Here is a 15,251-nt window from a genome sequence, read left to right as displayed (position 1 = left end):
GAATATCTGAAGCTGGATAATTTATAAAGAAACAAATTTATTTGGCTCATAATTCTGGATGGCTGGAAAATTCAAGGTTGGGCATATGCATTAGGTGATGGCTACAGGCTGCTTCCACTCATGGTGGAAGATGAAGGGGAGCCAGTGAGTGCTGAGATAACGTGATGAGAAATGAAGCAAGGAGGTGGGGAGGTGCCAGATTCTTTTTAACAACTAGCTTTTGGAGAGTGAGAATTTATTCACTTCTGAGGGAGGGCATCAGTCTATTACTCATGAGGGATCTACTGCCATGACCCAACATTTCCCATTAGGCCCCACTTCTAACACTGGATCAAATTTCAACATGAGGTTTAGAGGGGACAAACATCCAAACTATAGCACCCATTTTATAAAAAACACCCCCATACTAAAACTAACCCCTCTTTGACTCTCTATCCATAGTTTTCAATGTGTGATCTGAAGAGCTTCTGTATCAGAATCACCTGGATGCTTGTTTAAAACACAGAGTTCCAGGCTCCACTCAGCGATAGTAAGACATATTGGTGCTCCTGTACCTACATTCTAACAAATAAGCCAAGTGATTATGATATACCATAAAGTTGGAGAAAACTGTTTTCTATTGGGCTCTCCATGGTACCTGGCAATCCTCTGGCTACCTAGCTGTGACCCTGTCTCTTGTGTATACTGTGGGTATTTTACTTTCTCACATTCTTCAAATTGTCAAGAGCACCAATCACCACCCCTCTAACTCATACTCTGATTTTACAGAAAAAAAAAACAAAAAACAAAGAAAAAAGCCCCATGAATCTCCATGCCATGAATGTATTTCACCCATGCCTATTCTTTCTCATTTCCCTCCTATAAACATGGAAAATATATATTTTTTCTTTCTGAAGCTAATTATGCCACTTAAGCTCATTTCTGATTTTATCCTGCCCTCCTAAGCACTTCATCAGATCTATTATCCTGTCTCCCCTTATCTGGAAACTTATTTCTATCAACATTTAAACATATATACAAGCTTCTCTCATCTTCAAAAGACAAGTTCTCCCTTAATTTCATGAACCAAACACCTCCAGCTACTGCATTTTTTCATTCCGTCTTCTCAGCTAAGCTTCTTAAAGATGTCTACACTTACTTCCCACTTGCATTCCATTTCTGCCCCACTACTGGATTAGGATCCACTATTTCACTGAGACTGCTCTCACTTAACTAACAGAAGATTACTTTGTTGTTAAATCCATTGGACACTGGACCTTACATTACTTGGCTTCTCAGTTCCATTTGACACTATTGTCCATTCTTTTTTTAAAAAAACCTTTTTTCTCTTGGCTCCCTTGATACCTAAGTACCTTATAATCTACATATTCAAAATTAACTTGGTAATTTCTGCTTAATCTCCTTCCCAGGTGCATGGCATCATCTGCAAGTTGTCCAAGCCAGAAACGTAGAGTAGTCATCCTTGACTCCTTCCTCCTTCTCACTTGTTAACTACCTCTTACATGTTTCATAGCTGGATTGCTGCAACAGCCTCCTAACGGCCCTTTCTCCAGTTCTGCTCCCACCCAATCCAGAGTAATACTCTGGAGGGAAAGATCACAGTTATACTGGCCACTAGATTCTAAATATTTGCTATAGGTAAGTTTGAAATTAGGCACCAAGCAAGCTTCCTGACAACCAAGACAAAATTGAAGGAAAAGTAATCTTCATACTTCTTAATGCTTGTTCTAATTCTAACACTCTAAACCAAATTTCTCAGGAGGAGATTTATAAAGGAAGCAATAAATGATGTAATGAATAATGGCTCAATAACATTCCTATGATATATCCTATAATTTCATTTGGCAAGTATTTATGGAGTACTTACCACAAGCCAGGCACCGTGCTCACCACTGGCGATGAAACAGTGAATGTGGTTGTTTCTTATCTAATCTCATTATTAAAACTGAGTTTTTACATAATATTAAATGCAATCCTCTGAAAACAATTTGGCTGGGAAAGGGCTTATTTCTCGAGCCATCCCTGCCTGGTAGTTTAAAACCAGGGTCAAAATAACAGCTACTCAGTGTTCCCCTGCTTCCTGCAACCACCCTAACACCCCCACCCACATGGTCTTACCCTGGGTCAGGACTTCCAATCTCTCTCTCTTTCTCTCTCTCTCTCTTTTTTTTTTTTTTTTTTTTTTGAGATGGAATCTCACTTTGCCGCCCAGGCTGGAGTGCAGTGGCGCAATCTCGGCTCACTACAACCTCTGTCCCCAGGTTCAAGCGATTCTCCTGACTCAGCCTCTCGAGTAGCTGGGATTACAGATGTGTGCCACCACACCCGGCTAATTGTTGTATTTTTGGTAGAGACAGCGTTTCATTGTGTTGCCCAGGCTGGTTTCAAACTCTTGACCTCAGGTGATCTGCCTGCCTCAGCCTCCCAAAGTGCTGGGATTACAGGCATGAGCCACCGCGCCCGGCCCAGCTTCTTTTAAATTGCAGCTCACTGCCACTACTATCACACACAAAATATGTCTGGACTCCCCATGGTTTGTCTCACATGTGTTGACAAACAGTGCTTTTAACAACCACATGAAGTCTGCTATTTTCCACCCTCACTTACTCTGGTTTCTTTTGGAGATCTGCTGCTAAGTTGTTCCCCACACTTCCCCACACTCCCCCTCCAACACAACACGTGAGCCCTGACAGGACCATTGCTGTATTAGTCCGTTTTCACACTGCTATAAAGATACGACAATTTATAAACAAAGGAGTTAATTTACTCACAGTTCCGCATGGCTGGGGATGGGGGGAGGCCTCAGGAAACTTATAATCATGGCAGAAGGGGAAGCAGGCACCTTTATCACAAGTTGGCTGATTAGAGAGGAGAAAGAAGGAGGAATTTCCAAAAACTTATAAAACCATCAGATCTCCTGTGTGGAGAGAGAGAGATCCTTCTTTCTCTTCTTATAAAGCCATCAATCCTACAGGATTAGGACCTCACATTTATATCTTCTCTTAACCAAAATTGTTACTGGAAAGGGGTCCTGATCCACACTCCAAGAGAGAGTTCTTGGACCTCGGGCAAGAAAGAATTTGGGGTGAGTCCATAAACTGAAAGCAAGTTTATCAGAGAAAAAGAGAAACAAAAGAATGGCTAGTCCATAGACAGAATAGGGGCATGGGCTGCTCAACTGAAAACACTTATGGTTATTTCTTAATTATATGCCAAACAAGGGGTGGATTATTCATGAATTTTCTGGGAAAGGAGTGGGATTTCCTGGAACTGAGGGTTCCTCCCCACTTTAGGCCATATAGGGTAACTGCTGGCCCCGACATTCGTAAATTGTCATAGTGCTGATGGGAGTGTCTTTTAGCATGCTAATGCATTATAATTAATGTAAAATGAGCAGTGAGTTTGACCATAGGTCACTTCCATCAACATCTTGCATTTGGTGGGTGTTGGCCAGCTTCTTTACCACTTCCTGTTTTATCAGCAGGGTCTTTTTGACTGGTTTCTTGTGATACCAGTCCTGCTGACCTCCCACCTCATCCTGTGACTGAGAATGCCTAACCTCCTGGGAATGCAGCCCAGTAGGTCTCAGCCTCATTTTACCCAGTCCCTATTCAAGATGGAGTCACTATGGTTCAAATGCCTCTGACAGAATCACCTTCTAAAAGTCCTATGTCCAAATGCAGTCACTTAGTAGGTACGAATTTGTGGGGCGACACAACTGAGTCCATAGCAAACAGTATTCGATTTTTAATCACATCAGCACACACAATAAGACTCTGAAAAGTGAGTCCGTTGGCTGGGCTAGGGAGAAAATTGTGACAATATATAGTGTTCCAAAATGACCCTCCCTGCATCAGGGAGCACTCAGAACCTTCCAGCTTGGTGAACAGAATTTGTTCTCAGGCCAGGAGCCATGCTCTATAAGTATGTTGGCTTTACATCTGGCCCAGTTTGATCTTTGGAGATAGACACATAATGGGTCCCAGATTGTGTCCTGTTGCAAAGATCTGGGAACACAGGCCTGGGATACCTGTATATCAACAGAAACCAGACTAGCAGGTGGTAAGGCTGGCATTGTTCTGTGTTCTTAGGTTTTTTTTTTTTTTTTTGAGAGGGAGTCTCCCTCTGTCGCCCAGGCTGCAGTCCTGTGGCGCGATCTCGGCTCACTGCAAGCTCCGCCTCCCGGATTCATGCCATTCTCCTGCCTCAGCCTCCCGAGTAGCTGGGACTACTCGCCCACCATTTCAACCTCAGCAGGCTGCGGTCGACCGGACGCTGGCCATCGGCCTCCTGCAGCTCGGCCAGGGCCACCCGCCGCTGGTGCAGGCAGTACGCCAGCGAGGTCAGGACGCCCACCGGGGTCCACAAGCGCATGCTGAACACACCAGTGATCATGGTGGTAGGCCCTCGCTGCCCTCCGGGTTGAGGCTGCAGGAGGCAAACATAAGCCCTCTGCGGGCGCCAGCCACCACGCCCGGCTAATTTTTTTTTGTATTTTTAGTAGAGACGTGGTTTCACCGTGTTAGCCAGGTTGGTCTCGATCTCCTGACCTCGTGTTCCGCCCGCCTCGGCCTCCCAAAGGCGTGAGCCATGGCGCCTCTTAGGTTCTTAATCACTGGGACACCCACAGGCAAGGCCTGGCTCTTTCCACAAGAAGTATTCTGGATGGAAGTAAACACATCAGTGAGCTTAAAGTTCTACATGATTACAATGACTTAAGCTTGAGAATTTTTTAAAAACAGTGAAGGGAGTAGTAAATGACTAAATATAAAGCACCTAGTGCTGTGTTTCGCAAATGGCAATCACTGGGCAGGTGTCTCAGCTCCTCGCTGCAGCAACCAGGCTTCCAGGACTGGAAGGAAGTCTTCTACATTCAAACCTAGACTCAAACTACTCCCCTCCACCACCCAATTCTACTCCTGTGCTCGCGTTCCTCCTGCCTGGCAAACTCCATGGCCCGAGAGATTCACTCCCACTCCACTGCCGGACCAGGCACGTCCGTGGGCCACCCACGCCTGGAAAACGGCTGGCGAGGCCCGCTGGCAAGGGGGGCGGGTACAAGCCACTTCTTGGGAGCCGCGGTACGCGCAGCCTTGTGGGAGCTGTAGTTCCCGCAGCTCTGAGTCTCCAGGCGAGGTGTCACCACAGGACTCGTTTTCCCGTGCTCCTGTGCGCGGGTCCACTTGGGACCGGTCCCTGAGTAGGTGAGGAGGTGGGTAGGAGCTTGCTTATAGAAAAGTGGAATCGAGTAGTCCTTGTTAGTGGAGCCGCTGCCTCCAGGGAACTCAAGGTCGGCTCCTGTTTCTTCAAGAGTGCTGGAGGCCAAACTTGAAATACAAGTTTAAGGTTCCCCATCGGGCAAAAGACAAGGATCCGATCTCCCCCGGCCCGGTGTGCAGCAGGAGCGACCAACCCCGACCCGGGTTAAAACTCCCAGGGACTCTTCGCTGCTGCCACCTCTTGTTCTCTCCCCCGTTCCCACTCGGGGTCTCCCTCAGGGCCGGGAGGCACAGCGGTCCCTGCTTGCTGAGGGGCTGGATGTACGCATCCTCAGGTTCCCGCGGACTTGGGGGCGCCCACTGAGCCCCGGCGCCCGCAGAGGGCTTGTGTTTGCCTCCTGCAGCCTCAACCCGGAGGGCAGCGAGGGCCTACCACCATGATCACTGGTGTGTTCAGCATGCGCTTGTGGACCCCGGTGGGCGTCCTGACCTCGCTGGCGTACTGCCTGCACCAGCGGCGGGTGGCCCTGGCCGAGCTGCAGGAGGCTGATGGCCAGCGTCCGGTCGACCGCAGCCTGCTGAAGTTGAAAATGGTGCAGGTCGTGTTTCGACACGGGGCGCGGAGTCCTCTCAAGCCGCTCCCGCTGGAGGAGCAGGTGAGAGGTCGGCCCGGGCCGGGGCTGGTGGGGCGAGGACCGTGTGCCAGGCCAGGCGTCTCGCCCTGACACACATCTAAGCTTTACTCGCGCGGAGCGGGGCTCGGGTTGGGTCCAGAAGAAGGGAAAACAGCAGTAGCCAGTGACTCCCCAGGCTCTTGAGCAAAGGACCTGCTGGGGGTGGGACAGCCCCGGAACTTCCAGTTTTGCCCTGATGGCGCAGCCATCAGTAAGCGCTTCTTAAGACGCATGGGAGTCGCCTGGGGATCCTGCTACGTTGCAGATTCTGATTCAGCAGGTGTGGAGTCTAGGTGAACTTGAATACAAGGGTGCAGTGCACTTCTATGTGACCATTTTGAAGGTGGTTTGTCAGAGCTGAAGAGCTGAAGGGACTTTAGTGACAGAAACCACTCTTAACTGAGATTACAGTGGATAAGAGGTTGTTGCCTTTGGAAACAAACTTTATAACTGCTTTTTCTCAGGGTTTGCTGGAGGCCATTTGAGATCTCCTGAAGTTTTTTTTTTTGTAACAAGTGTTGTATTCTAGGGTTCTCCTTTTCTATTTAAGGTTACTAAACCTATAGTGGAAGGGATTTGAGGTCGGAAAAAATTAAAAATGGGCTAGTCTGTGGCTATAATGTTTTAAAAATCTGTCTGGTTTTGTCAGGATAATTATGACTAAAGCACAAATAGTTTTAAAAAAAATGATTATCTTTCCTGGATGTGACTTTTCATAGCAGAAAGTCCTAGTGAAGATTAACAGTCAACCTGAAATCCCCAAACTCCCAGGTATTACACCTGTGCAGTGCTTTTGTATCGTTGGTCTTCCAGGTTGATATTGGAGGAGGTCGAACAGATTGTCCTAAATTGATGTTAGGTATACTCTTCATAATAACAGTTGTTTTCTAGAAACCTTCAGGATTGTGTCTTTACATTGTACAACTGGAAACCCATTTGCCAAGGTTGGCTGCACATGAAATTAAACTTCTAAAGCATTTTCCACATAAATAAATACACTTGGAAGGCACTTAATTCTATTACCAGGTTTCTAGTTAGCCTTACTCTGGCTTTACCACTTGCTCTGTGGAACCGGGATTTCTTCTTTCATTTTGATTGTTTGATTTTTTTTTCAGTCTCTTACTTTGTCTTTTTATATTAGATCACTAAATTTTCCTTATGATTTTGTATACGGCCCATCTCTGATGCTCCCCTTCCCCCAATTCTTCTCTATTTATTCTTGATACAGAAGGACTGGGGAATCATATGTAGGAATATATATTATATTCACGTAGAAGACAAAAAGTTATCAGTGGTAATGGAGAGTAAAACTTTGAATGTGTAGGCCTAGACCTAGTATGTACCATATATATATACCCTGAAGGCCCTAGAAAAAGATTTAGATTCTTTTAGGGCTTTATCCCTAAGGGAGAGTGGGTGTGTGATGGATATCTTCTGCCTTTATGGTTGAAAGGTCCATTGTAGCTTAGGATACCAGCTTCATTCATCTTCAATCTGTGTAGCCACAAAATAGCATCTGAATCCATGGCCTGACTTTGCAATTAGAGAAGGCATATTACCTCTCCTCTCTGCTCATATTCTCCAGACTTTAGACAGATGCTTTAAACATCTTTGGCTATCTAGTATAAAGTCGTGTGCATGAAAATCAGGGGTGAACCAACTCTCTTTCAATTTAGGCTATGAGCAAATGTTAGCCTCTTAAAACTTGTTTCTGGATAGTCTCTGTCCAGTGTTCATTTCAAGATCCAATTTGATAGAGGTTGTTACTGGGATTTTTTTTTTTTTTTTTGACAGAATCTTGTTCTGTTGCAAGGCTGGAGTGCAGTGACATGATCTCGGCTCACTGCAACCTCCGCCTCTCGGGTTTAAGCAATTCTCTTGCCTCAGCCTCCCGAGTAGCTGGGACTACAGGTGCACACCACCAGGCCCGGCTAATTTTTGTATTTTTAGTAGAGATGAGGTTTCATCATGTTGGCCAGGATGGTCTTGATATCTTGATCTCATGATCTGCCTGCTTCAAGTCTCCCAAAGTGCTGGGATTACAGGCGTGAGCCAGCGCCCAGCTGTTATTGGGATTTTTTAATCTTCTTGGTTCTGCTATTAATTATAGTCAGAAGGGACTGCCTGGCAAAAATTTTTTGTCTTTGGTACATGTTTCCTGATTTCTGACTGGTTTATAGATTAATATATGTGACAAGTGACTTCATTCAGTCATCTCACAAATTCTCAGAAAGTAGCATGATTTAAAACTAGATGTTTTGGCTGGGTGTGGTGGCTCATGCCTGTAATCCCAGCAGTTTGGGAGGCTGAGGCAAGTGGACCACGAGGTCAGGAGTTCGAGATCAGCCTGGCCAACATGGTGAAACCCCATCTCTACTAAAAATACAAAAATTAGCCCAGTGTGGTGGTGGGCGCTTGTAATCCCAGCTACTCGGGAGGCTGAGGCAGGAGAATTGCTTGAACCCAGGAGGCGGAGGTTGCAGTGAGCCAAGATTGCGCCACTGCACTCTACCCTGGGTGATAGAGCAAGACTCCATCTCAAAAACAAAAAACAAAAAACTAGATGTTTTATTGGGTTGTTTTCTTATGGCTTGAATGGCTGTTGTTTTAACCTGTTTTGCTAAAAGATTGTGCTTTGGAAATAAAAATATAGAACTTGATTGGCCATTTTTCTTTCTGATCATTAGAGTAGATCCAAATGCACTATCAAAAGAAAAGATTTAGCACTGCTTCCAGGCTTCCCTCAACTCCCCTGGGTGTCAAGATGGCCTCCACCCAGGGAGGTTCCTCAGTTTTTATAAAATAAAGTCCAACCTACCCCAGCTTCACTGTTGATTAAGACATTTGGGTCCTTATTTATTTGACAATATAGATGAGCTGGGAAGCATAATGTAAGAATCTTTTATTGCTTAATACCTTTCCAAAACTCAGCTAAAACAAGTGGTATTCAAGAAGCATTACATGAGGTCTACCCATTCTTCAGGATTGATGGTTCTTAACCATGGTGGAACATTGGAGTCAACTGGGAAGCTTTAAAAAATACACATGCCAGAGTCTCCCTCCGAAGGATTCTAATTTAATTGGTCCAGCGTATCCAGATAATGTAAAAGACTCTCTGGTGAAGCTTGAGAATTATCTGGACTGAAGAGCATTAAAAAAGTGGAGGCCCCACTTTTTTGGGGGATAATCCAAATGCGGTTATCCCAGGATGGGACTCAGCCATCAGTAGCTTTTAAAAAATGTCCTGGTAATACCAGTGTACAGACAAGGTTTAATATGATTGCTTTATTTTAAAATATACACCTGGAAGGTTTTTGTTTACTTTTATGTAGATTTGTTCTTTTATCTGGAATGTAGTATATCAATCCCAGTACAGAATTGCCTTCGCTGAAATGTGCTTTGGTAAGAGGCTATCATTCTGTGTTGAGAGAACTAGGAGAAGCAATCCCACAGAACTCATTGCTGTGACTGCTGAAAAGATGTTCATTATATTACTCTATCCTCTTTATGAGGACCCTTGGGAGGAATTTGTCTGTTAGCATTAGGAATGGTGTGCTTCTCCTGAACAATTGGCTTGCTTTTTTCTTTAAACTAGTCTAGCTGATCAAGTTTCTTTCTTTATGTAAAAGTCAGGAAGCTGGGTGCCAAGTCTGTGGCCCACCTATAGTAAGTAAACAGATCTTCATGGTGTACATATTTTAGTAACCATGTTACTGCATCCATTTCTTTGTGCCTACATTTGTTTGCTTTTGTCTTTCTTGCCTACTTTGAATTGGTCGTCTTTCTATATTTTAATTTTTGCCATATCTACTTTATTACCCCTTGAAGATGGGTATACATAAAATAAGTAAAATTATCAAGTTAGTCTTTACCACTAACTGGGAAGCTTAAGAGCAGGAATGAGAATGAGAGTGTGTATGTGGGGTGGACACTATTATATGACACTGATGTATCATCCATTCTTGAAAAATCTGAAAACTGTACTTTAGACTTGACATGACCTGGACTCCAGTCTCCTAGGAGACACCAAGGGTCCTGTCTTGGTGAATGTGCCTAACAGGAGATTTCTTAGTGAGGCTGAATGGCCCTGTGGAGCTTTGTGTCAGGCCCTGTGGTGGACACTGGAACTACAAGGATGGATAATTCAGTCTTGCCTTTAAAGGAATTTCAATGTGATAAAGCAGAGACAACAGATATCAATTAAGGCAATATGCTGGGAGCACTGGGAACACAAAGGAGGTGTCTCCAAATGTCCAAAACTGAAATCAGCCTTCCACCTGTTTTTCTGTCTTGGTCTTAGTTTTAGTCAAGGAATATCTCCATTACAAGGCTCAAAAATCAAAGTAGTCTCTTTTTTGTTTTTGTGTGTTTACTTAGCAACACAGTCCCCAAGTAAAGCTTTTATTTACTCACTTGCCAAGTCTAACTCAAATGTCTTACATCTACCTCCTCTATTGCTACTGGCTTAGATGAGGCCTTAGGCTCTCATGTGGACTATTGCTAACATCTCAAAATGGGCTTTTCTGCATCTAGTCTTCCCATTCCAATTGTGATGTGTGCTGCCAGGTTTCAGATTTATTCTGTGGAGCCTGTAGGCTAAGAGGATGTTGAGCGGCTGGGGCTGTGGGATTCCCTCCTACTTCAACTAGAGAAATTCGAGTTTTTGCCTTTATATGTACAAATCTAAAGTTAAACTTTACGTGGTATTTTCTGATTTAAAAATTGGAAAACCATTCCCAGGTTGAGGCAAACCAAACCACTTCTTTGCCATACACATTCTTCACCATCTCTGCTTTGCTCAAGCTTTCTAGTTATTTTTGGAATTCTGAATGTCACCCTTTATAAGTACAGGTATTTGCTTGTCTAAATACTATTCATTTAAAATGCTATTCCCTCAATGAAACTTCTCCTGAATCCCCAGCCAGAAGAGAAGGTCTGTCTTGCCTTTGAACTGCTATGGCCTTCATATGGTTTCTTGCAGCACATGTCAGCTTCTATTATGGTATTGCTGTCATTTACATTCACAGCTGGCCTTTTTTCTTTACTAACTTGAAAACCCAGGAAAGGCAGGGTCAAGTTTTCTCAAGATGGGTGTCTTCCACAGGAGCTGGCAAATTGTTGGAGCTATTAATTGTACCTACTGTGTGTGAGGCCCTTAGCTGGGAAACAGAAGTCAATAGATGACCCAGTCTCTGTTCTCAGGAAGCCAAGTCTACTGAGCAGGACAGACCAGTAAAGCAGCTCGTTTCATACACTTTGGTAAAGGCTACTAAAGAGAGCCACTGAAGCTACTGTGAAAGCATAAGGCCATGACCAAGGTTTCTGGGAACATTTAAGTTGAGTCTTATGGAATGAACAAAAGTCTTTCTAGATGAATGAGGAGAGAAAATTCCAGGCATAAGAAACATGATACTGAAAGGCCATGAAATATGATAAAGGAAACGAAGTTGCGTGGCTAGTGAGTAAGTGTGTAGAATAGGGAAGAAGTGGTAAGGGGGCTGCTAGAGAGGAGGTGAGGCCACATGAGCCATGAACCCTTGAAGGATTTTTTTATCCAGAGGGGTTAGAGGGTCAGAAAGAGGGAGCAGTGATTAACTGTGAAAGAAGGAAGAAGGCCTCTCTGTGAACACCTGGTCCTCTGATGTGTCAAAAGGAGGTTCAGGTGTTGGAGACCAGGTGCCAGTGGGAATGACACATGCCTTTGGGAAGAATGGAGGGCTCCCTAGATGCAAAGAGAATCTGAGGCTCCCAGTACCATTCTCCTGGGATAGTTCAGGGAGGGATGAAGATAAATATGATGATATGTGACATAGTAGGTTTCCAAATGTTAGTTTTAAAACTAAACAAAGTAGTAGGAAATTGAGTTAAATATTTTTTTTATTATCAACGTTATAGGAATTAAGATTTAAAAGATAACTATTGAAAGCTGGAGTGGTCAGTGATAGGGAAGTAAGACTTGAGCTATCCTTGAACACTGAAGACAAGGTGATGGGCAGATAGGAACAGGAGTCCCTCCAAGCAAAAGAAGCAAGCTGGAAGAAGATGCAGAAACAGTGGGCAGGGTCTAGGTTGGAGGGGAGGAAAGAGGCAGTGAAGCTGAGTACAGGGGCTGGGCAAAGGGGGTAGAAGTCCTTTTTTAAAATTTTTTTAAGAGATGGGGTCTTGCTATGTTGCCCAGGCTGATCTTGAACTCCTGGCCTCAAGTGATGCTCCCACCTCAGCCTCCCAAAGTGCTAGGATTACAGGTATGAGCCCCTGCACCCAGCCACGATGTAGAAGTCCTTGAAGGACAGATGCTTACCTCTGAGACGTTAGGAAAAAGCTACTGATATGATGAAACTGGCTTAGCAAGATTAATTAGGTGATTTTGAAACATACAATGCATTATTATTTATTGTAGTCACCATCCTGTACAATAGATCACTAAAGCTTATTCTTCCTGTCTAACTGAAATTTTGTACCCATTGATAAAAATCTCTTTTCCCCATTTACTGCACCCCCCGCCGGCCTCTGATAACCACCACTCTACTCTAATTCTGTGAGTTTGACTTTTTTAGATTCTACACATACAAGCATACCTTGAAGATATTGCAGATTCAGGTCTAGACCACCACAATAAAGCAAATATCGCAATAAAGTGAGACCCACAATTTTTTTTGTTTTCCAGTGCATATAAAAGTTGTGTTTATACTCTTCTGTATCCTATTATGCAATAGCATGTCTAAAAATGTATATACCTTAATTTAAAAATGCTTTATTCCTAATAAGTGCTAGTGATTACCTGAGCCTTCAGTGAGTCATGATCTTTTTGCCAGTGGAGGGTCTTGCCTTGACGTTGATGGCTGCTGACTGATCAGGGTAGTAGTTGTTAAAGGTTGGGGTGGCTGTGGCAATTTTTAAAAATAAGACAACAGTAAAGTTTGCCACATTGATAGACTCTTCCTTTCATGAAAGATTTCTCTGTAGCTTGTGATGCAGTTTAATAGCATTTTACCCACAATAGAACATCTTTTGAAATTGGAGTCAATCTTCTCAAACTCTGCCACTGCTTTGTCAATTAAGTTTATGTAATAAATCCATTGTTGTGATTTCAACAGTGTTCACACTATCTTCACCAGGACTAGATTCCCTCTCAAGGAACCACTTCTTTGAAGTAACTTCTCATGCATTCAAGTTTTATCGTGAGATTGCAGCAATTCAGTCAGAACTTAAGGTTCCACATCTAATTCTAGTTCTCTTGCTATTTCCATCACATCTGCAGTTACTTCTTCCACAGAAGCCTTGAATCTTCAAAGTCCTCCATGAGGGTTAGAATCAAATCTTCCAAACTTCTCTTAATGTTGCTATTTTGACCTCCTCCTCATAAATGTTCTTAATGGCATCTAGAATGGTGAATTCTTTCTATAAGGTTTTCAATTTACTTTGCCCAGATTCATCAGAGGAATCACTATCTAGGGCAACAATAGCCTTACAAAATGTATTTCTTAAATAATAAAGACTTGAAAGTCAAAATTACTCCTTGGGCCATGGGCTGCAGAAAGGACATTGTGTTAGCAGGCACAAAAACAACATTAATTTTGTACATCTCCATTAGAGCCTTTGGGTGACTAGATGCATTGTCAATGAGCAGTAATATTTGGAAAGTAATCAATTTTTTCTTTTGAGCAGTAGGTCTCAACAGTGGGTTTAAAATATTAAGTAGACCATGCTGTAAACAGATGTGCTGCCATACAGGCTTTGTTGTTCCATTTATACGGCACAGTCAGAGTACATTTAGCATAATTCTTAAGGGCTGTAGGATTTGCAGAATAGTAAATGAGCCTTGGCTTCACCTTAAGGAAACCAGCTGCATTAATCCCTAATGAGAATCAGCCTGTCCTTTGAAGCTTTGAAGCCAGGCATTGACTTTTTCTCTCTAGCTATGAAAGTCTTAGCTGGAATCTTCTTCCTATATAGGCTGTTTCTTCTGCATGAATATCTCCGTGTTAACAATAAGGTTGTTTCACTTTCTTATTTGTGTGTTCACCAGAGTAGTACTTTTAATTTCCTCCAAGAACTTTTCCTTTGCATTCATAACTTGGCTGTTTGGTGCAAGAGGCATAGGTTTTGAAGCCAAAAGCATCTTAGCTTTCTACATGCCTTCCTTACTAAGCTTAATCATTTCTAGCTTTTGATTTAAAGTGAGAAATTGCAACTTTTCCTTTCACTTGAACACTTAGAGGCCATTGTAGGGTTATTAACTGGGCTAATTTTAATATTGTTGTGTCTCAGGAAATAAGGAGGCTCGAGGAGAGGGAGAGAGATGGGGGAAAAGCCAGTCAGCAGAGCACTCTGAAAACACACATTTATTGATTGTTTGCCATCTTATAAGGGTGCGGTTTGTGGCACTCCCAAATAGTTAAAATAGTAACATCAAAGATCACAGAGTTCAGGAGCAGCCTGGGAAACATGGCAAAACCCCGTCTCTCAAAAAAAAAAAAATTAGCTGGGCATGATGGTATATGCCTGTAGTCCCAGCTACTCAGGAGGCTGAGGTGGCAGGATGAGCCAAGGTAATGCCACTGCACTCCAGGAGGCAGAGGTTTCAGTGAGCCAAGATCATGCCACTGTACTCCAGCCTGGGCAACAGAGCCAGACCCCATTTCAAAAAGAAAAGCAAATCACAAATCATAGATCACCTTGACAGATTTAATAGTAATGAAAAAGTTTGAAATATTATGAGAATTACCAAATTTTACACAGAGACATGAATGAGCACATGCTGTTGGAAAAATGGCACTGATAGACTTGCTCAATGCAGAGTTACTCCAAACCTTCAATTTGTGAAAAATGCAATATCTGTAAAGAGCAATAAAATGATGTATGCCTGTGTTACTAAAAGGTTGACTTTACATATTTTCACCACATAAAAATGAAAGTATGTGAGCTGATGGATTTTGTTTACATTAGTTAATCATATATCAAATGTAAATGTATATCAAAACATCACATTGTACTCCATAAATATATACAATATACAATTATTTGTCAATTAAAAATAAAATATTTAAGTGCAATAAAAAATATTTTTTCCAAAAAGATTAATTAGTTGGCTACGGATGGATGGATTGTGCAGGTCAAAAGGAGGAGTTTGTCACGGGCTTTTGCCTGCAGTAATAAGGTTAACATTCTACAATAAGATAATGGAAGGACCATTGGGAGGGACTTTTCTTCTAGGCAGTGATCAACAGGGCTTGGTGTGGGGATGGTGGATCCACAGGGAGCCAAAGGTTTGAGGTTTGGGGCCTAGGAGAACTGTGGTAACATTGAGAGGGACATAGTAGATTGGGAAGGGGAACTGGTCTATGGGATTAGACTT

At 43.1% G+C, this 15,251-nt stretch overlaps 1 protein-coding gene and 1 pseudogene across 3 annotated transcripts in view; both read left to right on the top strand.

Moving 5' to 3' along the window:
* Window positions 1–15,251, top strand: part of LOC100585076 — a 1,278,821-nt pseudogene that overhangs the window by 697,655 nt on the left and 565,915 nt on the right. The gene's annotated exons all lie outside the window — the stretch shown is intronic.
* ACP6 (acid phosphatase 6, lysophosphatidic) overlaps window positions 5,181–15,251 on the top strand; it is a 41,095-nt gene continuing 31,024 nt past the window's right edge. For both annotated transcript variants that reach the window (XM_030824741.1, XM_003273219.3), the window contains exon 1: window positions 5,181–5,875. In XM_030824741.1, coding sequence (XP_030680601.1) covers window positions 5,657–5,875 — 219 coding nt within the window. In that variant the 5' untranslated portion in view covers window positions 5,181–5,656. The remainder of the gene's footprint in view (window positions 5,876–15,251) is intronic.

The sequence above is a fragment of the Nomascus leucogenys genome, chromosome 12 (genome assembly GCF_006542625.1).
Source record: "Nomascus leucogenys isolate Asia chromosome 12, Asia_NLE_v1, whole genome shotgun sequence".
NCBI classification, from domain to species: Eukaryota; Metazoa; Chordata; class Mammalia; order Primates; family Hylobatidae; genus Nomascus; species Nomascus leucogenys.
Note: the sequence above shows the minus strand (reverse complement) of the source record. Positions and strands in the feature narration are given on the sequence as shown.